The sequence below is a fragment of the Octopus sinensis genome, linkage group LG5, assembly GCF_006345805.1.
Source record: "Octopus sinensis linkage group LG5, ASM634580v1, whole genome shotgun sequence".
NCBI classification, from domain to species: Eukaryota; Metazoa; Mollusca; class Cephalopoda; order Octopoda; family Octopodidae; genus Octopus; species Octopus sinensis.
The window spans coordinates 39,621,599-39,647,610 of NC_043001.1; the positions used below are offsets into that span (position 1 = coordinate 39,621,599).

The 26,012-nt window shown below is 35.9% G+C and overlaps 1 protein-coding gene across 1 annotated transcript in view; it reads right to left on the reverse strand.

Annotated features, from left to right (window-relative positions):
* LOC115212116 overlaps positions 1 to 26,012 on the reverse strand; it is a 798,722-nt gene that overhangs the window by 409,923 nt on the left and 362,787 nt on the right. Inside the window, exons 6-7 of the mRNA XM_036503334.1 lie at positions 3,497 to 3,754; positions 991 to 1,245 (exon numbers count right to left, since the gene is read on the reverse strand). Of these exons, the coding sequence (XP_036359227.1) occupies positions 991 to 1,245; positions 3,497 to 3,754 (513 nt within the window). The remainder of the gene's footprint in view (positions 1 to 990; positions 1,246 to 3,496; positions 3,755 to 26,012) is intronic.

The window sequence follows — 26,012 nt, forward strand, 5'->3', positions numbered from 1 at the left end:
GACAAATGTCTTCCTAAAATTTGAGTGACATGTGTGCTAATTTGTGGATGTGCATAAATTACAATCACATACACATACACACACACACCATCCTCCCTTTTATAGATATGTGATATATATATATATATATATATATATATATATATATATATATATATATATATATATATATATATATATATGTATGTATGTATGTATTTACTGTGAAATATCATTTGAGACTTAGCAGTTTTGAGAGTTTTAGCTGTTTTACTCAAGCATAGAAAAGGCGTAGTGTTGCAAGTCTGTTCTTTAACATGTGCTGTGATTATGTTTGATGATACTAAAAACAAATGTCATCATGTTATGTTTCCATTAGAGGATGATTTAAAAGCCTCTGTTCATGAAAGAATTATAAGTCTGTTCTTATGTATCAAGGTTGTGTGGAAAGTTGAGCAGGAGTAAAAAGGGATATAATGTGTATAGCAGCCTTTTGTTAGAAGAAACAGGCAGAACAATGTTTATGTGAATACATAATTGAACTTCAATGCATACAAGAATGTGGTTCAGAGATTGTTATATTAATACATGTTGTAAAAGAGTAGACTGATCAGAAACTTCCAATTCATGAGATGAGATAGATGGATACTAAAAGATAGATATTTCTACTCAGACACAATTCAATGTTTTGCTAATGTAAAGCATAACTAAGCATTCACCAGTTTTTTGAAAGATCAGAGATCATTGGAGTATAATATAGAAAAGCAGGTCTCCAGTATATATGCTGTTTAAAACTTAATAGGTTGAATAATTTATGTACCTTACAACCTACTATTTGTATTTTTATTAAATAAGTTATTTTGGAAAAGCAAAGAAAATTAATTATGTGGAAATTTTCTGTTAAAATACAAAATTACCAAAAATGAAGATGAAAAAATCAGTGCTTTTCTCTCTTGAATGTAAATAATGAATTATTTCACAGATTTATAAAATCATAACATTTCAACTTACATTCTACATTGATCCAATGTACTTTACGTAATTCTCTTTCTTTATTGCACATGTTAGAAGCATAACAGATGAAAACCTTATTATTTTGTGTTCGACTGAGTCGAGAAAGTGTCAAATTTTGTGAGGCGTTGTTATTTGGATCCCACCTGTAGCTGTACTTTTCTGGATATCCATTTATTGCCTTACAATGCAAAATACCTTTGCGACCTTCAAGAAAGGGTTCATCAGTCTTGATTTCTATTGTTTTAGGTGGATCTGTACAAAGGGAAATAAAATTATTTACATAAATACTTGCATAAAGATATTTTATTTTTTGCTATTACATCAGCAATTAATATTCCATGCTGCATTACATATAAAGTGATGCATACAAAATGAGAAAATTTTCAATAAATTCTGTTAGCATTGCAATCTTTTACATTCAAAGAAAATATCCAATACAAATTTTCAAATCCTAACAAATATATTGGAAAAGATATAGCTATATAGGAAATCCTTGTTGGCAAAATTCAATTAGTAAGACTAAGTTTCAGAAGAAAGGAGGCAGAATAAAAGGAAATATTGAATATAAGTTTACAATATTTCCACAACTATCACTAAATTAATTTAAATAAATATATATATATATAATGAAACTGGGATTGTTGATAATGATGAATTGTTATAAAATTAGAGGAGTTTAATTCCAAAGTAAAAAAAATAAAGCAGGGTTTAAAAAGATGAAATTATGAAAATCTGATTGTGCAAACTTATGAAATTTTACTTACATTTTTTCTAACTTCATGAAGTGCATTACAGATTATTTTTCCATACTATCTGGCTCTGAAGAGCACATGATATTACTTAACAGTGTTGTTAACTATCATCCAGTTTTAATACCCAGTGCAAAATCAATTTGTAAGATTGGCTGCATGGATCTATAATACTGTACACATTGATTGATATATCTACTCTATTGACATATGTGAGAGTGCTTATTTTTCTGACTTATGGATTCTTAGATTATATGTATGTATCCTCCTCGAAACAGACAAACATCATCATCATTACCATTTTATGTCTACTTTTCTCATTTATAGTTCAAAGGCTTGTACCACCAAACAGCTGGTCAGCTCTGGCTGCTGGAACTGAAACTAACATGACATTGTTGGAAGGCAGGTTTAGAGAGGGCGCGAGCTCAAACTATGTGCCCTTCCCCTCCATTGGTCAGTTGAAGCTTAGATAGAGTCATATGACACTTAGCTGGTGCTGGCTGCTGGAGCCTACCAGCGTGTATTTAAAGGGAAATTTGGCAGGATGGTCAGTTGCCCACTGACATTTGCTGACACTGCATCGAAGAAATCAAAGAACAAAAGAAAAAAGGAAAAAGAAGAAATGCACTCAAGACCAGAGCTGAAGACACCTCTGAAAGGTGGGGGCCCCCACCACATCGAGAATGGTAGCAGATTGAGGGGCCGAAACAGAGCGTGGTTCCTCCTGATAATGTCTTTAGCCACTGGATCCTATAAAGGAGCTGTTGATGTAGCGAATCCCGAAACGTGGTTGGAATTCCTCCACCACTATTTTTTTTCTGATCCTACTACTGCTTCAGCTATAAGAATGAGGACATCAGCATAAAGAGTTTCCAGTCTTAAATTCTCATGGAGGTCTTTGATAAATAGAAAGGGACTGAGCATTGGTAGTATCCTACATACCCACTAAATTTATCACTGTACTTATTGCTAATTCTCATCTTGCTGGACAGCATCCCTGCATATGGCTTGTGTGGCTCACATAAGCCATTCATCTACTCCTAGCTTCATCAGTGATTATTAGATCACCAAATGAGTAAACTCTGTCAAAGGCTTTCTCCAGGTCAAAAATTAGTTTCATTATATATATATATATTTATTTAAATTAATTTAGTGATAGTTCTCCAGGTCAACAAATGTCAGATACAGCAGCTTACATTTTTGCCAGTTATTTCTGTAGTTGTCTCACTAGGAACATCACATCTGTAGTACCTTTTTCTGGTACAAAGCTTAACTACATTTTATCTAGTTTAACTCTCTTCCTAATCAACTTAGCCATAACTCTTTTTCTGACTTTGATGACCTGGTCCAGTAATCTGATATCTCTCTAATTGCTTATCTCTCTTCTCAAATGAAATTTAAAGAGCTCCCAAGTATTTAGCCTTACAAGAATATTTATTTATATCAGAATTTGACCATAAGTTCATTCCTTCTGAATATTCAACTTATATGATAAAACCACAAACAAATTCCAACAATACAATTAGATATATGGTTCCCAAAAAATAAAACAATTCTCACCATTTTGGTATCACAGAGTATTGTTTATTATTGTTTCCTTCACCCAAAAACCAGCATTTACAAAAGACATTTTACTTTTGTAAAATGTAAGAGTACATTTACTCTTACATTTTACTAATCTCATATTTGAATTTTTTTTTAAATGATAAAAACAGAAGATAAAAATTTTCAAAAGAGGCTTCATTTATACTCACAATAAATAGTAAAATTCTTTTCATGAGACACATTGGCAGCAATATGAGTTCCCAGACATTTGACTGTTCGATGAGATTCAGAAGGTGTTACAGTAACTTCAACTTCTTCTTTACTAGTATTTGATATATTTTTGTACATCAAGGTTACACTTACTGGTGGATCACCACCTTTCCAACTGCAGTGGAATTTGGTTGGAGTATCAACACATACTTTTCCTCCTGAAACATTTAGTGTCATGTCATCTCTTTCTAGAGAATCTATGAATTTCAGAACATAAAAGTTAAAAGAAAGAAAAATTATTCCAAGCAAAACCAAATACCTGCACTTAATAAAAAAACATAAGAAATAAAAGAACAAAACAAAACAGAAGTATATTTTGAATAAAATAACCATTTTTAAAAAGTTTTAAGTATAATTCTATATTGATAAATATTTGAACATTGGCAAAAAAGAATAAATTTTATGAGAAAAGCACAATTGTAATGAATTAGGTAAAAAGTCAGCAATTTTGAGAAGTAAGGCTTACTCACTACCAGTCCCCCAAGATAGGTTCTCTCTTCTCTTGACCCTGAAGAGTTGAAAGTCAATATCAATTTCATTGGACTTTGAGCTTAGAATGTAAACAGGCCTAACTAAATAATGCGTAGTATTTTGTCCCATGCCCTACTGATGCTGCTTATTTACCACATGATAGTAATAATTACTTTTGCTACTAAGCATTTTTTCTGGCAAGCTAACAATTCTGCCAGATCACCACCTTGACAATGACAATGAGAGGGGTGGTGATGATGAGGATAGTAATAATTAAATATAATAGTGGGACCCATGAATATTTCATGGAATTAATGGTAAACCTATTGGGTTATTTCTGAAAACTTTTTCCAAAAAACCTGAAAGCATAGCCTGTGTTGTGTCTGCATAGAAAGATAGTCACTCATCTACAACTGATTGAAAAGTGAAAGAAACTGAAATACAATGATTACTTAATGTACCTTCTATATACACTATATACACTTTATGCACAATTTTATAGACTTAATACACAGCACTCATAAAATAAATATTCATTCTTGTTTTCCATTTTCCCCATAAACAAAAAAAATTGCTGAACATGTGATACAGCCTTTAGTCAAACTGCATGCATCTGTCACATAAATAAATGAGAATATCTCATGAAATTATACTTATGTGCATGCATTAAGTGATAGATGATATAAAAAAAAAACTTAGTTCAATTAAATAAAAATACACTTTTCACTTTCCAGTCACCACTGCCACCTCCATCACCACCACTCATATCAGGACAATTACTCCCCCCCCATAGGACAATTCTCCCCAACGATAACTACCCCCAGGACAATTACACCCTAAGACAATTACCACTCTTGGTTAATTCCCCCCTCTTCAATATATTAAGAAGTTTTATATCATCATCTGATGTTCTCAGAGGTAATTGTCCTTGGGGGTTATTGTCCATGGGGGAGGTAAATGCCCTAGACTCCCACTACTACCCCCACATTCTCCCTACTTCATATCATGAATGCTTCACTCTCTCTATCTCTCTCTCTCACTCTCTTCTGTTTCTCCCTCTTTTTCTATTGCTCTTCACTTTTCTCTTCAACTAATCATGTGATAGCATTACATATGGGCTAAGTAACAGAATGACAAGCAGACTTAATATAAGATAATCCTCTCTACTGTAGACCCAAGGCTTGGATTTTGTGGAGGGGGACAGTCAATCATATTGACCCCAGTACTCAACTGGTACTTGATTTATCAACCCCAAAAGGATGAAAGGCAAAGTTTACCCTATTATATGCAGGGTGTGGACAGTATTTGAGAACACATGCATTTTTAGTCATTATTTTATTTGACTAATTTTTATTGAACTTCTATTTCCGATAATAACAATGACAGACTCTATACTTACTAATGACACCGAACGAACTTAAAGACTAGAAAAAAGAACAGAAATTACCTGACTTGCAGGAGAGGATATTGCATGGTAGATTCCCAAAGATAGCTTCAGCAACTAAGTTATATTCTTCTCTCTAATTACAGTCAAAATGTAAGCATGGTTGATTTTGATATCTGGCAGTCCAGTAGCTGATGTGGAAGTAGATATCTTTATATTATATATGTAATTAGATGGACATCTTACTGATGGATAAGCACATGTTTCACTGAACTGTGATTGTCCATTCTTATTATTTTATGTACATGTACATGTGTCTGTGTTTGTGTGTGTGCATGTGTGTGTGCATGCATGTGTTTGCGTGTGCATATCATCACAATTCTAATGTTAACTGTTCCATGCTCACATGGAACGGTGGACATGAAGGCAAATTATCTACAGCTAGATGCCTTCCTGTTGACATCAGTCACCTATTTCCAAATAAGGTAATATTTCCATTTTGAACAGACATGTTTTCACAGAAGATTGGAAATAAAAAGCACCATATGCATGATGGTGACACTCATTTACAATTAGCATATAATGTCGGGGCAAGAAGACAGTAACATAAACATGCATTCATACATCTAGACATACATATGGTGGGATTCTTCCAGTTTTACATGGCACCAGCAGTAGCAAGGTTATTAAGTAACTTGTAAGAGAAGACCATTCAACAGAAGAGAGGAATAGCATGGAAAGAAGTGGGTTTATGCCAGGTGATGTAAGTTTAAGGCATGAATGAAGGGACAGAAATAGTTACCTTGCAGTAGAGGAGATACATGGTTACCTCAGCTGAAGAGAGAAAGGGAGGATGAGAGAGAGAAAAAATGAAAACATAATTCAAGTTACAGGAAGGTGTAAATAAGTGATGTGGAATCAAGGATTGGATAGTTTGAGGAGGTGGGTAAGTTCATGCGAGTACAAAAGCAGAGTGAGTGCTGGACTGTAGCAAGTGGACACAAGCAGACAGAAGGGGAGTGTTAGGAGGATATATTGCTGGGAAAAGATTTGACAGGGGCACATTCTGTGCAGATAGGTTTGCAAGTTTGCAACAAGGGAGTGAGAGATAAAGGGGAGAAATACAGTGAGTAGTGAACATGAGTGGCAGGAAGGGGGAGATGTATGGGTTATGGGAGAGAAGTTTGCCAGGAGCATAGATGTAAATGACATGCCTTTGTGGTCTTGATTTTTACTTAGCTGGATGAGTCTTCTCAAGCACATGGAATTATTTGATTACAATGACTCAAGTATTTACTTTATCAACCCAAAATGATGACAGACAAAGTCGCCTTCAGGTGGAACATGAAATCAGAATATAAAGTCAGAAGAAATGCTGCTAAGCATTTTGCCCAGTGCAGTAAAAATTGAGGCAGCTTACTGTTTTATATAGAAATAATAATAATAATAACAAGCAGAAAACCTGTATGGTATTCAATTCTTTATAGGACATATAAGCATTTCAACAAAATGTTTAAGTAATTATTGAACAGTTGAAGAAACATTATGCAATCTTGCACTTGACCTCCTCACTGTCTCTCAATAAATACAACAGATGTTAAAGCTTCAACAATATATACATTTTCTAATAACAAGAAAAGTGTATATATTTGGAGCTTTGACATCTGTAGTTGCATTATGTTTCTACAACTGCAATATAATTATCTTGGCATTTTGCAGAATTTCATGTATGACCAATGTGTTGAATACCATGTCTATTTTCTGATTCTGATTTATTATTATTATTGAAGACATTGCACAGAATCTAATATTGTGATATTGTAGATCAAAGATGTTGTTTGTACCAGGAGTTTGAACTATGTGTCAAGTCACAACAAGGATCTCAGACAGACAGTACTTTATGCAGTATGCATGCAGTTACAAGTAAAACTGATTTACAAGATTGTAGGATATTTCTAAAGTATTTGCATGTTTCTTCAGGTTGGGTGGTATTAAACTCAAAACTCTAATCCAGTCTAAAAATATAAGGCTGTCAAAACTGTTATACTTTAGTTTACATCAAGCTTTACTAGTGGCAACACTTTGAATAATGCTGCATGGATAATTTAATGCAGCCAAACCAACAAGATGCAATTGGACATCACATAAGATACTCATGCAGCAGAAACATATGTCAGATGGAGGTTTAAAGAGAATATATTGCATAAGAGACTGTAATAATAATAATAAACTACATTGGTGTATAATTCTCTATTTTTATTTTAATGTCTTGAATATGCACTCAGTAAACTATATCCAACAAAGTGAACTCAAGATTTACCCATTGGATGAAATACTGTGAGTTTGTTTACCTCAAAAAATCTCCATTTATTCCATATCATTTGATGTGGTTTGCCAGAACCTGGATCATACTAGAGTGCTTGAATGGTACCTGTCTGGATCTATTATTCTTATCTATTCACAATATACATTCAAATTATTCTGAGTGCTTAAGATGGTCAACTCTTCTATGGAGAAGCTTACCATAAATACATCTCTTAAGGATATTCTGTTACCAACCAAAAAGGAAATCTTAAAAAACTTCATTGATATAAAACAATTTTTTATATGCCACATGATATGGCATGCCTATCACTTTATTTGGGAAGAGAAGAAAAGAGATCAGATCAATAACAATGAAGAATTACAGTATATATTTAAATCTCAACGAATTCCACCACCAACTCCACAACTTATTAGATTTGAGAAAGAATTTTGAAGTATCAACAGGAAAATTAGATTCCACTGCTCCCCTTTATGTAGGAACCAAAACTTGAAAAAATTGCACATGTTGGTGAAAAATCTTAAGCAGAGACCCAGAATTCTACTAAACACAAACAAAACTGGTGAAATATACCACATAGATTACAATCTCTACCACTCTTTAATTAGAAAAGAATTCCTGAACAACTATAAAATAACACCAAAATACAACCTATTTAATTTGAATTTAAGGCCAAGGAGATATTGAAGAAGTTAAATTTAGAGGACAGGACTGAACCCTACTTCCCTAACAACTCCTAGAATTAATCTAAAAGTAGATTTATGGATTGATAAATACATACCCAATCTTAGGATTATAATTAAGCTTAACTTGTGGTTCAGTTCTCATGAAGTAACAGAAAAGTTCACTGATATTGAGGATAAAAATCACCCTAAATTCATTCAATTAGATATTTTAAACTGTTACACCTCTATTAACCCCATTCTTCTCAACAAAACACTAATATTTGCTATGAGAAGCTCTAGTTTATCCAAAGAAGACATTATATTAAAGGCTAGAAAATCTATTATTGAATTTGAGGGAAAATACCGGGAAATGAAGGATACGTCTGATATGATCATCGTTACTATGGAATCCAGCGATTTTGCTCTGGTAATGAACTTTGTAGGTATTTACACTCTAAAATGTATAAATAATGAACTTCTACTAATGGTGTGTGTGTATGAAGGGGTTGTTATATACAGATAACACTCTATTTACAGTATATAAATCTAGCAATATTAACATAGAGAAATACAGAAAAAGCTATTCAAATTCTTCAAGGGTCTTAGTTTATCCATCTCCATTGAGGAAGAACATAGTAAAGTAAATTTCTTGGACATTACCTTGGATTTGAACACAGGTGAATATTAACTGTATCACACACCCAGTGATAACCTCAAATACATTAGTTTTTAAATAATCACCCCAAAAATATAACTTGCTTAATAGTCAAAATTATTTCAACCTGCATTTCTTGACTGTCTATAAATGAAGAGATCAATAAAGTAATGAAAAATATTATAACAATGCCCTGGCAGAAGCAGGATATAAGGGTAATTTAGTATATATCCCTAAGAATGAAGTAAAGGCACATATGATTAGAATCAAGGTTTCAAATCAAGTAGTTACTGAAAACAAAAATATTGAAAATAATCAGAAAAACCATGTCAAGGGAAGTGTGAACTCTGCTTACAACACTTGGAATCACTATAAGAAGCTTCCTTCCCAACCACATGGCTCCAAGTTCAGCCCCACTATGTGGCACCTTGGGCAAGTGTCCTCTACTAGAGCCTCAGGCTAACCAAAGCCTTGTGAGTGAATTTCGTAGATGGAAACTAAAAGAAGCCCATTGTATATGTAGGTATTTGAGTGTCTGTGTTTGTCCCCCCACCCACCATCGCTTGACAACCAATGTTGGTGTGTTTACATCCCTGTAACTTAGTGGTTCGGCAAAAGAGACTGATAGAATAAGTACTAGGCTTACAAAGAATAAGTCCTGAAGTCAATTTGTTTGACTAAAGGTGGTACTCCAGCATGGCCACAGTCAAATGACTGAAACAAGTAAAAGAATAAAAGAAAGACAGGTAGGGATACTGATATAGGCAAACACAATAATAAAAGTACAGTTAAACCCCCATAGGAAAACTGATAATTCATACAATACTAAGCCAGGTACCAAAAATATGAGCAACCTCCATAAAAGAAAGAATACATCAAGTGATAGTAATATAGTCAAGCCCAAAATCAAAAATGCAGATAAACCTCCTGACAAAGTAGATAATTTGCACAAAAATATGCCACCTTCCAAATATATTAACAACCCCCACAAAAGAATAACTCAATGATTATATTGTGGTATATTGCAGTTTGCAATAGGCAGATAAATACTAATGTTCTTGCTAAATTTTTCATGGCATTAGATAAATATTTCCCAAAATTGAATAAGCATATCCAGATCTTCAATCATCGCATGATTTGGTTTGCATTTTCCACCAGCAATAATCTTGCTCAGATCATTGTGGCACATAATATAAGAAGAATCTCTGAATCATATAATAAAAATGTTAGTAAGACAGATAATAACAATAATTATCATATTAATAACTACGACAAACAACTAGTAGCAATAGTGAATCACTGGTGGTAGGGTTTGAACGCTGCACTGGATTATATATATATATATGGGGAGAGAGAAAGAGAGGGGGAGTTACTAATCAATATAAGTAGTAGTAGTATAAAGGAAATAAAAAAGTTGAAAATACACTGAAAGTGTTTAAGAAGATACACTTAACTGGAATCTAAACAGTACCTACTAGTTACCTAATATCACCCAAAATATATAACAGGTTGTACTTGAAAGACAGTGCCTGTCTAAGTTAATAGAGAATAGAACTGAACATGCCAAGGCCAAAGACATTGAAGAATTATGAAAGACCAAAAACAGTTCAGATAAAGCCAAAACTCTACCTGTTATTACAACCCACACCACAATAAACACAGTATTATCAGTATTATCAATCAGAACATACAATTATTGAGCTAAGACCCAAGAAGGCAAAAAGTACATGAATCATAAAAATCAAATGCTAACAACAACCCAAATCTCCACCAAAAAACAAAAAAATCCACATACTAAATATATATATATAAGAGGCTTCTTTCAGTTTCCATCTACCAAATCTACTCACAAGGCTTTGATCAGCCCAAGACTATAGTAGAAGCCACTTGTCCAAGGTGCCACACCGTGGAACTGAACCCAGAATTATGTGGTTGGGAAGCAAGCTTCTTACCACATAACCACTTCTGTGTCTGTGTTAAATATTCTTCTTAAACATTACTTCATTTAAAACTTATCTTCACCTTATAAACTTCTGTCTCTCTTTTTAGGCAAGTTAAGCAACTGTATTTGTAAGACTGCAAGAAAGAAATTATTCACTAAAGTTGTGTATATGTCACTAAAAACATGCCTAATACCCTCAAGAAGTACAACGCAAAGTTGTTGCAAATCAAAAGTATGGTGAAGGGAGCAGACATGCAACTAACAACACATTTGTAACAAACACATTTATTTATGTTTTAGCTGTGCATCTTATTCTAGAAATTAGAACTCAATGAAGTAAATGCTTTAGTTAACTAAAGCAAATTACAGAAATTGCCACAAATATTTTGGGGTTTACTAGTTCATAATTGGTCATTGATATATTATTCTTTTATTCTTTTACTTGTTTCAGTCATTTGACTGTGGCCATGCTGGAGCACTACCTTTAGTTGAGCAAATCGACCCCAGGACTTAATCTTATTCTATCAGCTGCTTTTGCCAAACTGCTAAGTTTCAGGGACATAAAGACACCAGCATCGGTTGTCAATCAATGTTGGAGGGACAAACACAGACACACAAGCACGCACACACACACACACACACACACACACACACATACACACACATATGTACATACATATATATATATATATATATATATATATATATATATATATATATATATATACATGACAGGTCTCTTTCAGTTTCCGTCTACCAAATCCACTCACAAGGTCTTTGTTGGCACAAGGCTATAGTAGTAGACACTTGCCCAAGTTACTATGCAGTGGGACTGAACCCGGATCCATGTGTTGGTAAGCAAGCTACTTACCACACAGCCACTCTTTCACCTAGATTAAAACCAAAAGGAAATAATAACTAAGGCTATTTCTAAAATTGTTAAACTTGTGTAATCTTCTCATTGTTGTGATAAATATAAATTCAGAAATGAACATATATTTTGCATAAATATTTATTTTCATATTTTCTTTCTCCAAGTCATCTTTCATTTCTGTGTCTACTTAGCTCTGACTGATGTCACTGGCCACTAATGTATGTTGTATAGTGCATTCTTCATTAGGAAAGGTCTATATTTTCACTCGCAAACCAACCCTTTTCTTCATGAAGATGTAATATATCTGACTAATTGTGTTCACCAGATTGGTAAGTGATGAGGTGGTTGGCTGGTTTCTTAAAGTATGTGTTTAATCAATTGCATCACAGGATTCTCGGAGCCTTACACCCTCCTCATTTCTTAAACCACATCCAAAATCTTCACTAATGTCATGGAAAATATCATCATGTTGGCCAACATATTAAATGAAGTTACCAGCCACAATAATGAAAACACTGTCAATCATTGCTGAGTTTGTCTGTAGAAGGAATTTATAAAAGCGGTTCTTTCTTTCTTATGTTAATCCTGTGTGGTGCATGTGAGGAAATAAAAGTTGCTGTTGAGTAGTCTATAACCAGTCTCATTTTTGTGATCCTATAATGCACTCGCTATACTTCAGTTACTTTATCTATTTACGTCTCAGCTAATAGTATGCCTACCACACATCTCAGTCACTACCACTCACCCAGACGAGCTTGTACTGTTGTCTCTTGCTTGCAAGCAGCTTGGTTGAGGATACTTTCCATTTCAACTCTTGTATCCAGTATATCCTCTTGTCTCTACTGCAGTATCTCCACAATCTCACCAGATCTACTTTTCACCATGATTATATTTTATGGTTGCAGCTCTAGATTTTTAGAAACTACATGTAAAAGGGGTTTCTTCAATAGTAGACTTGTTTGCTTGTTGGTTTATTACTATATGAAGGCTCTTGGTAGAATTACACAGGTAAGATTTGCTATCATTCATTCTGTCTCAAATACTTGCTGCATATGCTACAATAGGTGCTATTTTCAACTATTATCAATAGACTCTTAGTATAATTAACATTTCTGTTGCTATGGATGTTTGCTATGACATTAATTACCATCGTTGTCTGGATCATAGTATAGAAGGAGAAAAGTAAGGGGCATGAAGGGATCTGGTAGATGAAGTATATGATTTAGAGAATAACATAAACAGTCACAGAAGGTGGGAAACTGAGGTGTTATATACTTATTGAAAGAGAGAAGAAAGATTTCTAGTATAGATTTGACATGTGCTAGTCAAATTTAGCAGATTAGAAACACTAAAGTAGTACTGGGTGAATGAATGTCATAAAATTAAAGAAAAGAGGGGAACAGAAATCAGTGTTTATCTTAGCATGTTCCTCATTTATTGTAATAGCAGTTTGATAGGAATGAAAACAGCTGAAATGAGAACCAGTAACATTCTTAGAAGCAATATGAAAAGAAAATATATAGTCGAGAGAGACTAAAGGAAATAATGAGAAAGAGAGAGGGCGGGGAGGGAATATTGCTTTTACACACACATATATATATATAACGGTTAGTTAGTAAGCAAAGAATAATAATTATCTCCCTTAGACTAGTTCAGTTGGCAGTCCATATGGGCTTTTTGCATCTAGGTGATGAATGGAGAATCCCATGCTTGCAACAGTTAGCATTTGAAATGGATGCAGGGACTATAAATTTCGTATCAGGAATTTAATAATAGCCTTGGTTCCAAGGAGTCTTTGAGGATCCTTGCTCACTCAGCTATGCAAATTTTGCAGTGCCCACTCCTGTTAATATAGGATCCCAGCCACTCTATGATACTCCACTTGATATTGTATAGGGTCCCTTCATCTTTAAGGTGCCACACCTACCACTTGAAGGCAGTTCAGTTGACTCAATATATTTCCAAGCATGAGTGTTAGTTGTGTTCACATCTCTGGTGTATCTTCTGTTGGCTCTGGGGTTGGAGATGTTGTTGCCATTGCTTTTATTGGAACTGTTATCAGTGCTGTTATTACAAAGTGTGAGTCTGGCAATATTGCTGTGACTGTTGTCATTGTAACAGTAATTCCTGGTCATAATGCCAGTGTTGCTGCTGCTATCACCAATGGTGATGTGGCTGCTATCATTGGTAATATTGGGCATGGGATTGGTAGCTTTGCTGGTGCTGCTGGTGTTGGCATGGCTGTCATCTCTGACTATAGTGCTAGTTTTGGGGTCATTGGTGTCAGTGCTGGTGTTCTGCTGCTGTCACCTCTGACGTTGCCACTGGTGTTGTTGGATGATCTGTTGCTGTTATTACTATGGTCACTAGGTCTGGGTACCACCACAGCCCCATAGATGACTCCTTCAGTTTTGCATTGGCCTTCCCATCACCACCACCACCACCACCACCACCAGGCAGTCATTGTACTCTCTGCATGAGCAACTAGCCTCTCTTGGATTCTGAAAAGAGCATTTTCAAGGATGATGGTGATACACTTGCAGTTGATAATTCTGCAAAGAGGTCTAGAAGTGCTATTGTGGAAGGCTGCTGATTGTAGAGAATGCATAGGAGAAGAAGACTCTGTCTAATGTGTGCCTAACAGGGGGACCAGTTATAAAAGTCGATAGTAGCTTGGTAGATAAAGCAATTAAGGATATGAAAACAGAGAAAACGTCTAGCCCATCAGTAATCACTACTGAGATGCTTGAAATATCTGGCTGAGTAGAATAAAGCGCAATCACCCATATAGTTAATCAGATTGTGCATGAGGGAGTCATTCATACCCAATGACTGGTGTAGCAGTATCATAGTCAACTGCTACAAAGGTAAAGGTAACATCTTAGACAGAAATAATTACAGAGGTATCAAAATGCTGCAGAAGCTAGGGATTGATGTGTGGTTGGTGAGAGCAGTACAAGTCATTTACAAGGATGCTGTCAGTAAGGTGAAAGTCAGCAATGAGTATAACAAGGAATCTAGGGTATAGGTAGGTGTTCAATGATTGGTTCTCAGTCCCCTCCTGTTTATCATAATCCTCCAAGCTATAACAGAGGAATTTAAGACTGGCTTCCCTTGGATGCTCCTCTATGTTGGTGACATTATTATTACTCAATCATTACCAGACTAGAGAAGTTCTGGAATCAAAGGGCCTTAGAGTTAATTTGGCAATAACCAAAAGTCCTATTATGTAGGAAAACAAAGCACTAATCCCTTCAGAGAGCTGGCTCTGCTTCTTATGAAAAAAAGGAGTTAGTAGAAACTCCACATAGTGTACTCTGTATAAGCTATGGACATATAAGAGGTCAAGCAGTAGTTTTTGAGTGTGGCAGTTATGCAGGTACAATAAACACTAGGAATGTGTTGATAATAGACTCCCACAAATATCTTGTGAGGGAAATCCTTAGAAGTAGTAGATATATTCCAATACCAAAGCAACCAAGTTAGCAGTGAATGAGGAAGGTCTGGCTAGGAAAAACAGGCTACGCAAAATTCAGAGAGCTACTACCTTTGTTGGTAACAAAGTGCCTCTCCCTCAGAATGAAAGGCACATTGTATGATGCTTGTGTATCTCAGTTATGCTACATAGCAGTGAAACATGGACTGTAACTACAGAGGATATGTGAAAGCTTGAAAGAAGTGAGGCTAGCATGCTCTACTGGATGGGCAATGTCAATATGAGTGTAAATAGTTTGAGAGAAAAACTGAGTATAAGAGGCATCGGATGTAGTGTGCATGAGAGAAGAGTGTGCTGGTATAGCTATGTGATACATAAAAATGAGGACAGCTACATAAAGAAGTTCTGATCTCTAATTGTGGAAGGAATCCGTGGAAGATGTGGGACAAAGTGGTGAGAGAAGTATGTATGAATGGATGATTCTGAAAACAAAGAGACATACAAATATCACTATGGAAGGCTGCTACATGTGGAGAGTGCATGAGAGAAGGAGAGCTTTTCTAAAGTGAACCCAACAGAGAGACCAGCTGAGTTGACAGTAGTAAGATAGTGTTATGATGTGGGTATACACAGCTGGTATATAATGGTACTACACAAATAAATAGTAAGTTTTGGTTATCTAAAAATAACCTATCGCAGAAATGTATGTTAACACAGAACGCATTCCATACTACTTGAACATAGGTATGATACTCGGTATTCACTGTTCAACTACTGACTGTTAAACTGACACATGTTGAACCAGCATGGTCAAACTAACACTACCAACTACCCCACTGGCAGTTCACTCAGTTCTCTATTTTTTGTAATTGGTTAGTCCACCTTCAGTTCCCTGGGGATGTTCAAGATTCTCCCATAACAGATAGATAAAGCAATAAAGAATATAAAGACAGGGAAAACCCTAGTCCATCAGAAATTATCACTCACATCATCATCATCATCATCATCATCATCATCTTCAGCTTACTCTCTCTTGAATCAAGAGCTAAGTTTTTAATATTATTCAAATGTGACTTAGTCAATGAATCTAGGTTAATCTCTTCTTTCAATATCTCGATTACCAAGGCCATATGTATTCCATTTCAATTTCAGCCAACCTCCTTTCTCATTGCAAAATGTTTATACAATAAATTTGCCAATTAAAATGTACATGTGTATTAATTTAGTATTAATAATTAGTGATGATAATAATAATAATAATAATAATAATAATAATAATAATAATAATAATAATAATAATAATAATAATAATAATAATATCTCAATATTATGACCTTTCTTCTAAGGTCGTCTAGCTGTACGGGACTAAAATTTATTTGTGCAAGGTCATTGCACAGCAACCATTTTTAGCATACTCGTTATGCCCACCCACCCTACCCCACCACCATTATTTTCATTTGTACATCTGACAGCTTAGATACTCCTCATGTGCTGTGTGTGTGAGGAGTACATATTCTGCTTATACCATTATACCTTCATGCAGGCATCTGGAGAAGTGTCTTATGCAGTTAAAAGTACCACATATATAAATATTTATATAATATATAATATAATATAAATATAATACTTAAACTGTCCAATGTTACCACTCTATCTTTTCTTCCTGGTCAACCTACATGACCTTTTCTCAGATCCTCTTCATCTCTTGTGGGCACCAACTTTGGATATTGTATGGAATGGAGGAAACTGTGATTAACTGTAATTCACTGAATAAACTATATACCAAAGCTCTTGCTGGCAAGTGCTTGAGCAGAATTTCTTTCCAGGTAATGACAAAAGTTCTACAATTGCCTTCTTCCCTTCACTCCCATGTATACAATCTCAGGGCTGCTACCATCAATGTTGGAAGAATGAAAGGAAGGAGTGGGGAGATTATTGAAATGTTGGGGTGATAGTATGTTGATGTGTGTGATGTGCAAGAAGTAAGATGGCGGGCAGCCTCAGGTACATTCCTCATGGATAAGACACAGAGATTCAAATTCTTCTTGGTAGGCAGGAGTGATGGCATAGGTGGTGTAGGCATACTATTAGCACAAAAGTGAGGAGATAAGGTAATTGAGGTAATCAAAGTATATGATAGGTTAATTAAGTTGAGACTTATAGATAAGTCACAGGACTAGCTGATGACCACTAGGGCCAATTCTATGAGGTCTTTTTGCAGACTACATCAACAACAAATGACAGAGACTTTGTTATTATGGCTGGTGACTTCAATGGACAGGTTCGACAACATCCCCATGGATTCCAGGGAGTGCATGGTGACCATGGCTTTGGACTTAGGAATGAGGAGGGAACAAGATTGCTGGGGTTCTGTGATGCAAATGATCTCATGATCTGTAACACTAACTGCAGAAAGCCAGCCACCTAATCACTTATCAGTCTGGTGAGCACATAAGCCAGATTGGCTATCTCCTCATCAGGCAACGAGATAGATGCTTGAAAACACAGTCTTTTCCAGTTGAAGAGTGTACAGCTCAACATAGGTTACTAGTCAGTGACTTCAAAATTAGAGCTAGAGAGACTTGGAGAAATAAACCCATCTAGAACAGAAGACTATGAAGCTCAAAGACCCAGCAAACACAGAAATTTAGAGATTTCCAAATAGAAGCTTCTTATGAAAGAGAGGAAGAGTTGGGGACAGATGGCTTAGTGAGCAACTGGAAGTTCCTGCAGGATAATCTACTGAAGGCTACAGATGAAATCTGTGATTGGGGCAGAGTTCCAGCTATACCAAGGGTGATATGGTGGTAGAACAATAAGGTAGATAGTGTTATAAAAGCAAAGAGATAAGTCTGGAAAGACTGGGAAAATGGTGGAAGCACAGAAATATATCAGGCAGACGGAAGGGCAGCCAGGTGTCAGGTTTATACAGCAAAAAGAATAACAGAAAGAGATTTACAAATGTTCTCCAGCATGATGATCAGAGGCATGAGGCGTGAAATGTTCAGGAATGCAAAGCAGTGTATCAGAGAGAATAGAGATGTGGTTGGTGAGAAATGTGTGCGAATGGATAAAGGTATGCTTGATATCTCTGTAGTTGTTTCTATCTAAGGCATCATCTTTACGCTTGTAGCAGCTTACAGTGACTCAAGGATGAAAGATGCATGTTACTGTCACTATGAAAGATTACTAAATGTGGAAAATGAATGTGAGAAGGAAAGTTTACCAAATATCAAACCAATTGAGCAACCAGCCATCAGAATTGATAGCAGTATGATAGATAAAGCAATTAAGGATATGGAGATATGAGAAGCATTTCTGCATCAGGAATCACTGCTGGGATGATTAAAATTTCTGGTGGTGTAGGATACAGCCTAGTCAACCATATAGTTAATCAGGTTATCCAAGAAGGCACCATCCCCAATAGTAATATTATAGTAAGCTGCTACAAGCATAAAGGTGAAGCCTTAGACCGAAACAACTACAGAGGTATCAAAGTGCTAAACTGGGTCATGAAAGTTACTGAGAGGGTAATAGCGCAATTGATTAGGAATTGAATTAAACTAGATGAGATGCAGTTTGGTTCTGTGTCTGAGAAGAGTTCCACAGATGCCATCTTCCTAGGAAGACAGCTGCAGGAAAGTATCTGGCCATTGTACTTAGCCTTTATCGACCTGGAGAAAGCTTTAGACAGAGTCCCCACCTCTAATACCTGGTGGAAGTTAGGAGTAGAAAAGTGGCTTGTTAGAGCTGTACAAGCCATGCTCAATGGTGCTATCAGTAAGGGGAAAGTCGGTCATGAATACAGTGATGAATTTAACATACAAGTAGGGGTTCACCAGGCTTCAGTTCTCAGCTCACTTTTATTCATTATAGTCCTCTGGGCCATAACAGAGGAATTCAAAACTGAATGCACATGGAAACTACTTTATACTGACGACCTCACTCTTATTGCAGAATACGTAGCAGAAATAGAGAAATTCAAGATATGGAAGCAAAACGTGAAATCAAAGGGCCTTCTGGCAAAGACCAAAGTTGTCAGCAAGAAGACAGATAAGAATCTCTTTCCATCAGATAAGTGACCTTGCTTAATATATAGGAAAGGATTTGAAAGTAATTCCATTCATTTCATCAGTATAAGTTATTGACACATAAGAGGTGCAGTGGAATCACAGATAGTTTAACAGATAAAGTTGTCTTTGTATGTAGCAGATGTACAAGAATAATAAGCACTAAGAGTACACGGGACTTAGATTCTCTCAAATGCCCAGGAGGCTCTCTTGAGGTTGTAGATAGTTTCTGTTACATAGGTGACCAAATTAGCAATGGTGGTGGATTCTCCTAAAGTATTGTTTCTAGAATAAGAATAGGTTGGAGGAAGTTCAGAGAACTATTACTTTTGTTGGCATCAAAAGAACTCTCTCTCTCTCTCTCAGAGTGAAAGATAGATTGTATGATGATTGCATGTGAAGAGCTTTACTCCATGGTAGTGAGACATGGGCTCTGAATGTAAAAGACATGTGTAAACTGTAGAGAAATGAAGGCAGTATGCTCTGTTAGGTGTGCAACATTAGTGTGAATGTATGACAAAGTGCAAATGTATTGAGAGTAAAGCTGGGCATAAGAGGAATCAAATGCAGCATGCAGGAACTAAGACTAAATTGGTTTGGACATGTAATGGATATGAATGAAGACAGCTGCATAAAGATTTTCTGATCACTGAAAGTGGATGGTACTCATGGAAGAGGGAGACTAAGGTAGACATGAGATGAAGTGGTAAGGACTGATCTCAGGATGTTGGGCCTCATAGAGGAAATGACAATGGACCAATATGAGGTTCTTGAGAAGATCCAGCTACATCAGTGAAACTGAATTCTAGAAGTGCCATGTGAGACCCAGGAAGACATGGGACGAAGTGGTAAGGACCGATCTCAGAATGTTGGGCCTCACAGAGGAATTGACAATAGACTGAGATGTCTGGTGATATGAGGTTCTTGAGCCACATCAGCAACATCAGCAAAACTGAGTTCTAGAAGTGCTGTATGTTCCAGACACACTTAACAACTACATCTCTATAACTCTTCTTTTATGCACTATGTTTACTTCTCACTCCCCAATCCTGTCCTCACAACCTTGTTTCGCTGTATCATTGCTATCCCATAGCCTGCCACCCACCCTCTATTCCCAGGTTTTCACCACTAACTGCATTCCCTTTCCCCACCTCTACTTGTGCTTCTTTGGCAATGTCCTGCCACATATAGTGTGACCTTCAAACCTTAAGTGTATGCCCTGGCACTTGCCACCATTTATCTCTCTCTCCTTTTACTCAACCATTCCATTTATATTCTGATCCCTGTCATTTGTGAGTATACTCGGCACTTTGCTACAATCTCTCTCCTGCTCTTTCTTGTTCTCTTTCTGTCTCCTCCTCTCTCTCTCTCCCCCTCCTTCTCCTGCTCTTCCCTCAGGCTGGGTAACCAAATGTATCTCCTTTTCAGCAGCACACCTGTTTCTGTTCTCATTCCTGATCGCTCTCTCTCTCTCTCTCTCTCTCTCTCCAGGTAATCTTATACCTCTTGTACAGTAAGACACCTGTTTCTATCTCATTATAACCTTTCATCATCTGACACAAGATGACCTTCTCCAATGCTCCCTCCCCTCTCAAAGGATTTTGTCTTGCAAGTTACCAGTCCACACTGTAAGGTGGTATTTGGAAGGGCATCCAGTTGTAAAAACCTTTCCAAAACTGATCTTGCATGTGCTCGTGCCACATAAAAAGCCCTCAGACCACTCTGCTGGGTGGTTGATGTTAAGAAGGGCATCCAGCTGTAAAAACTATGCCAAAACAGACACAGAAGGCTGGTGCTGGCTTCTGACTGGCTGGCTCCTGTCAAACCATCCAACCCATGCTAGTATGGAAGGCAGACTTTAAACAACGATGATGTGTATGAGTAGTGTGTATTTTTGTGTTTGTTTCTCACCAGTTTACAACCAGTGTAGATTTGTTTACCACCCAGTTATATGGAAATTTGGCAAAAAGGGATATAGCACAATGTGCTTAGCGAAAACAATAAGTATTGGTGTATATCTAATTGACTAAAATCTTCAAGGTAGTGCACTAGTATGGCCATTGCAGTACAATGACTAAAATAAATAAAAGAATAATAGAAAAGAATTACATGCTTAACTGTGCAAAATATAATTACTTACCAAATACTGTAATACTGAACAAGCTTGTGTGGATAGAAGTACTGCAAATGATGCTCATGTTGTCTTCGGCTAAACTGACATTGGTTATACTCAATGTGCAACTTTTATTTTGGCAACCATCTTCTTGACGGCTACCAAAATATTTAGAATAATTTTGGTTCATTGCACCAGTGTATTTAGCAATAACTGTTCCATTTTCAGTGTACCAAATTGTTGAAGAAGTTTTACCAGCTGAATTACATTTCAATGTAAATTTTTTATCCTTTATCGCATTTGGTGTTTCAGAACTTGGGTAAAGATTCCCACTGTCATCTAAAAGACAAATTATTTCATAATAAATCAAGTGTTATCAAATGACAAGTCTGTTTGATCATATTCCACTTGCATTATAAAACTAATAATATAAAATTGATACTACATTCTGCAGAATACAAATCAAAATCAGCCAAATCACATCGGAAGATATTTTATGGAGGAATGGGTTAAGTAGAGTGATTGTGAGCAAGAATCATAGTTAAATAGCAAGATAAGTTTGTCAAGTGACAACATAATATCTCTTATAAAATGCTTTTAATAATAACTTGATACACAGAGGTTTGAGAGTGTATTAATAGAAAACATCCCTTTCAAGGATATAATACTCCTTTCCAGTAGAACAACATTGAGTTGTTACATAATTAACAATCAATCTGGCAGGTCATGCATGTGTAAGTGCAGGTATAATTATGTATGTCATCATCATCACTTAATGTCCATTTTTCATACTGGCATGGCTTGGATGGTTTGACCAGAGCTGATAAGCAGGAGAGCTGCACCAAGTCTCAATCTGATCTGGCTTGGCATCTATGGCTGGATGCACACCAGAACCCTCTTTCTCATACACAGTATACACACATACATATATGAAATACATATATGTATATAGACATGCAAGCATATATTTATGTACATATATGTAAACTGACGTCAGTGCTCAAACATAAAAATGTATGTATTGTTATATAGTCAACTATGAATACACATACACATGCATATATGCATACACTTCCCATTCTGACGTACGTTCATTCGTGCATGTACAACTTTCATATGAGGGGAGATGAGGATGGAAGATAGGGGAAGGGGAATAGTTTGAGACAGCCACACATGTGTCATATTGCTTAAATAAGTTCATGAAATCAAGGACTGATTTAGCAGAAAATTTTAAAATATATTTCCACAAATCAGATTTTGATAATCTTCATTGCTGTCGCTACTACCACAATGATGACAACAATGAATGATATTCATAGACATAGCATCTATCAGGACAAAGAATAACTATAGTAAATTGACCAGGAAGCACTCTTACACTCAATATCACCAGAAGCTGCCTGGTGACTGAAAGACTACCCTACTCTCACCAACACCCCTACCCTCTTCTGATTGCTGGTGTTTGTCCCTGGGGGCTTATGGGATTGGTGGGAGACTGTAAACATTGATTAGCTTATGCATATACCTGTACCTATTAGTTCATGAACTCAACAGTAATAAAAATATCCTTTTCAGAACAGCAGGAAAATGTACATCAACAACCAAAGGGTTATAGAGGAATACTGGGTTATTAAAAACAATCACTTGCAACCTGATGTTTTTTTTATTTATTTGTCAGCAAGCACAGAACTGCTATCTCACCCATTGGTCCACTGATAGATGATAACAGCAATCTTCACCATGAGGCTAAAGAAATGCCAGGAGTCCTACAGAAGTAATATTGGTTTGTCTTCAGTGATCTCAGTAATATTGATGCAAAATATTTCAATGAACTCATCCTTCAACATGTTATTTCTGACATAACTTTTACTGCCTCAGACATCATAAAACCAAGCATTATTCTGCAATAGCCCCTGATAAATTCTCTGCTAATGTCCTGAAGGAATACGGTCACCAACTTGCATCCACTCTAACCAACCTCTGGAGAAAATCTTTTAACTCAGAGTATATATTGAAATGTTTCTTATTCCAGCATGGCTTTTGTTGCAGCAGAGACTGCCTAACACAGCTTTTACATCACCTTTATGTCATTCTTAAAGTATTTGGAAAGGGCTTGAACTCTGATGTTATACACCTTGACATCAGCAAAGCCTTTGACAGAGTCAATCACAGTTTATTGCTAAAACTGTACAATACTGGAATCTATGGTATACTGCATCACTGGATCAAGAATTTCTTGGTGAACAGAACCCAACAAGTTGTGATTGATGGAATCCACTCAAGCCTAGCAAAAGTCACCAGTGGTATTCCTCATGGGACCATTTCAGGCCGACTTCTCTTCGTAGTCTATATAAACAACATTTCAATCTGTCATCAAGCACAGCAAAATGAAAATATTCACAACTTCAAACACTTATTAGTGGAGAAGAAGGTCAGACAAAACTCCAGTCTGAGCTGCATGTTTTAAATCATTGGGTGGACAGGAACAACAAGCTGTTAAATGAGGGAAAATTTGAACCCATGCACTTTGGAAAAGAGAATATGCTCAATCAACCTTACTCTCTTCCTTCAAGAGTCCTACTCACAGCATCCAATAATTTTAGAGATTAAGGAGTAATTGTTGACAACCATCTCAGCTGGAACACTTACATCAACACTAAAGTCAATATAACTTGCAGGATGAGCTCCTGCATTCTCAGAATTTCTGTTCCGGAGAGTTAGATGTCATCATTCCCCTTTCTTTAAGAGCATGGCTATACTTAGAAAACTACTTCCCCTTGTGATCTCCCTATACCAAACAAAACATTATAAGAACAAAAACACCCCAGAGAGTAATCACAAAAAAAAAATTAAAGGCATGACTGACTTTGATTATTGGAACCACTGTAAACCTCTGAAACTTTATTTTCTCCAACATTGCTGTGAATGCTAAATTATTTGCACAATGTGGAGGATATAACACTAGCATTGCCTGAGTGACCTTAGCATCAAATTAAGAATTTATTCTAGGTTAAGGCCCTGTGTGATGTGCAATAAACAGATGCTGTGCAAAGACCTTGAACTGCAATCCAGGCTTACAACACATAAACAAATTGCAACACACTTTTCTTTAACTGGCCCTGTTCTATTTAAAACAAGTCAAAGAAGGAAAAAATCCTATCATTTTCTAACAATGTTTGGACAGATTTCTTCAATGAATGCCAGACAAGCCACCTATAACTTGATCCATCTCAGTCAACAATGACACCTTACTTCAATAAACCATGATACTACAAAGCTTGACTTAAAAATGACTTAATTTATTGATCTACTAAGTGGCCAATTTAGCTAAAATGTAAGTACATATATATATATATATATGTATTATATATATATATATATATATATATATATATATATATATATATATATATATATATATATATATATCAGGGATGTGCTGCCTAAGGGAAGGGAAGCAGTACCTACTTTAAATAAAATAGATCAGTGACAGCATTTTTCTTCTCATAGCAAAATATGCACCTAATCCAATAAAATTATGAAGGTTAGTCTGATTACTATGCATAAAATGCAAAATGTGTTCAATTGTTTTGTAAATTAGGTAGGCATAATTTGCCCCTGCTTTTCAATCTCAGTATTTAAGCTATGCATAGTACTGCTGTAGTATATGTGCTGCATACATTTCTACAAGACTGTTTTCTTTATGTGCTATAAAGGCAGAAATAGATCTGCCTTTAACTCAGTCATGTACCTGTGTTTTGCTTATTTTTTTGTGTTTTACTACATAAAAGTCGCCAACTGCCTACCCTAAGTAAATACTGATGGCACATGCCTGAGATATATACATACATATGTGTGTGTGTAAGTTTAAAATAATAAAGGTGAAAAATTGAATATTAATTTGATTAATATCAATTTAAAACCAGTGGTCTAGCATATTGAAAAATCTGAAGATTCAGAAAAATTATATTACATACATATAAGAGGGAGGACCACTAAGTGGACATCCATTATGCTAGAAGTAGACCCTCTATGGTCTTACCATTAAGATAGGATTGTCTCCAAGAAAATTTTGCAAACGCCAGAACAAGACAAATGAAAAGCTACAAAATATAAAGATATAAAGAGACTAAGGAGTAATTGTTTGCTAAATTTTCTTGAGAACAATCCTTTCTTAGTGGTAAGACCACAGGGGGTCTACTTCTAGCATAATGGATGTCCACTTAGTGGTCATCCCTCTTATATGTATATATGTATATATATATATATATATGTATATATATATCTCTATATATAAAACTGAAATGCGTTTTTACCGCTTGGTTCGCTTTCAATGCCACTACATCCCGTCCGATTCGCTCCAAAATTTACACGGACATGTAGAATGAGGTGACGATGCGCGTGGGCTACCTTAGAAATCCCTATCTTAAAAGCTGTGGTTTCTAGGGGCCATCTTCCTACCTCACCCTATTTCCTCTAGTACTCTGTCACTCCGCTTCATTTATAACTTTCAGAATGCCAC